The 1631-nt window shown below is 35.9% G+C and overlaps 1 protein-coding gene across 1 annotated transcript; it reads left to right on the top strand.

The window, feature by feature from the left end:
- Positions 1-692: 692 nt before the first annotated feature.
- On the top strand, positions 693-1631 carry LOC148453458 (olfactory receptor 8D1-like). Its single transcript, XM_088462103.1, has one exon. It carries the CDS (start codon positions 693-695, stop codon positions 1629-1631), a length of 939 nt encoding a protein of 312 aa, XP_088318229.1.

Raw genomic sequence — 1631 nt, 5'->3', positions numbered from 1 at the left:
ACTTTGACCAACACGTTTCATACCCTGCAGGGTACTTTTTCAAGGACATCATAAGAACGAGAGTCTTGGATGGAGAAAAAGTGGACAGAGGTAAAGTATCAACCAATCATCTCCTAACTGTCATTTTTCAAACACAGCCTGCGACATGCCAGTTAGGAGCTGATTGGCGTGTACTTTATCTCAGTTCACTTTATCTCCATCCAAGGCTTACATAGACCCCTTAGAATGCAGTCATTTCAGCTGCTGAGACCTCACTGACGGTGCCCCAGGACTTTAATCCATCAAACTACTGTACACAGACTATTCCTGCAAATGAAGAATGTAAAACTGTCAGACACTTTTCGTCTGCTCTATTAGAGAATCTCCTTTCTAATATACAGTAGAAACTTGCTGCAGCGTAGAAGATCACTATTAACTTAATTTTAAAAAAATTATTGTGTAAAACTGTGTTTTGTGTAAATGCATTATATGTGTACAATTGTAGATATATAAGTTTTTGCACCAATACTTTGTCTTTCAGATCATTTTTCACCATAAAGTATCCAATGGGGAAATTTCACATTTAATTTAATATTACTCTAAACTATAAAATATTTGGCAAGTGCAATCATTGCATAAATTAATAATTATACAACTTTTATGATACAGACTAAAAATGTCCTTTCATTCAAGTATGCTGGAAAGTTAAACAAATGGAACAAGCCAACAATACCAGGCAAACATATTTTATTGTTAAAGGTATTTCCGATGTCCCAGAGCTGCAGGTTCCGATCTTTCTTTTTGTCCTATTTATTTATCTCACCACTCTTGCATTTAATATGACCATTCTTCTACTGGTCTGTCTGGATCACCGTCTCCACACTCCCATGTATTTCTTCCTGAATAATTTGTCTATCCTGGATATCTGTTGTTCCACTATTAGTCTCCATAAAGTTCTTTTTACATTTCTTTTAGGAGATAAAACAGTTTCACTTTTTAGCTGCTTTGCGCAATTTTTTTTATTTTTATCTTTTACTTGTGTTGAGTTACTAATCCTGACAGCTATGAGTTATGACCGCTATGTAGCTATCTGCAATCCTTTGCGTTACCACGTGGTTATGAACTATAAGATGTGTTTTCTTTTGGCCTGTGTCTGTTGGGTTTTGGGATTTATAAATATCCTGCCGTGTCTTTTGGAAGTATCATCTTTTACATGCTACACATCAGGGGAAATCAATCATTTCTTTTGTGACCTTATGCCGATCATTAAACTTTCTTGTAATGACACCACAGCTTTGGAACTTTACATAATTATTGAAGGGGTCTTAATTGCTACCTTTACCCCATTAATGCTGACTTTTATTTCATACGTTTTTATTATTGGCACCATACTGAGGATCCAGTCAAGCACAGGAAGACGTAAAGCCTTCTACACGTGTTCCTCACACCTCACAGTTGTTACTGTTCTTTATGCTGCTCTGTCTTACCAATATTTTCGACCACCTAATCTTGTCACTTTGGACTCCAATAAGCTTTCCTCCCTCTTTAACACAGCTATTGTCCCAATTCTGAACCCAGTGATCTACAGCTTGAAAAATAAAGATGTAATTTCAGCATACAATCGTTTTTTAAGTTGTTTTAAAACAAAATGA

Source organism: Taudactylus pleione, unplaced genomic scaffold (genome assembly GCF_031769625.1).
Source record: "Taudactylus pleione unplaced genomic scaffold, aTauple2 ptg001150l, whole genome shotgun sequence".
In the NCBI taxonomy this organism is placed as follows: Eukaryota; Metazoa; Chordata; class Amphibia; order Anura; family Myobatrachidae; genus Taudactylus; species Taudactylus pleione.
This window is presented reverse-complemented; position numbering and strand designations above follow the sequence as displayed.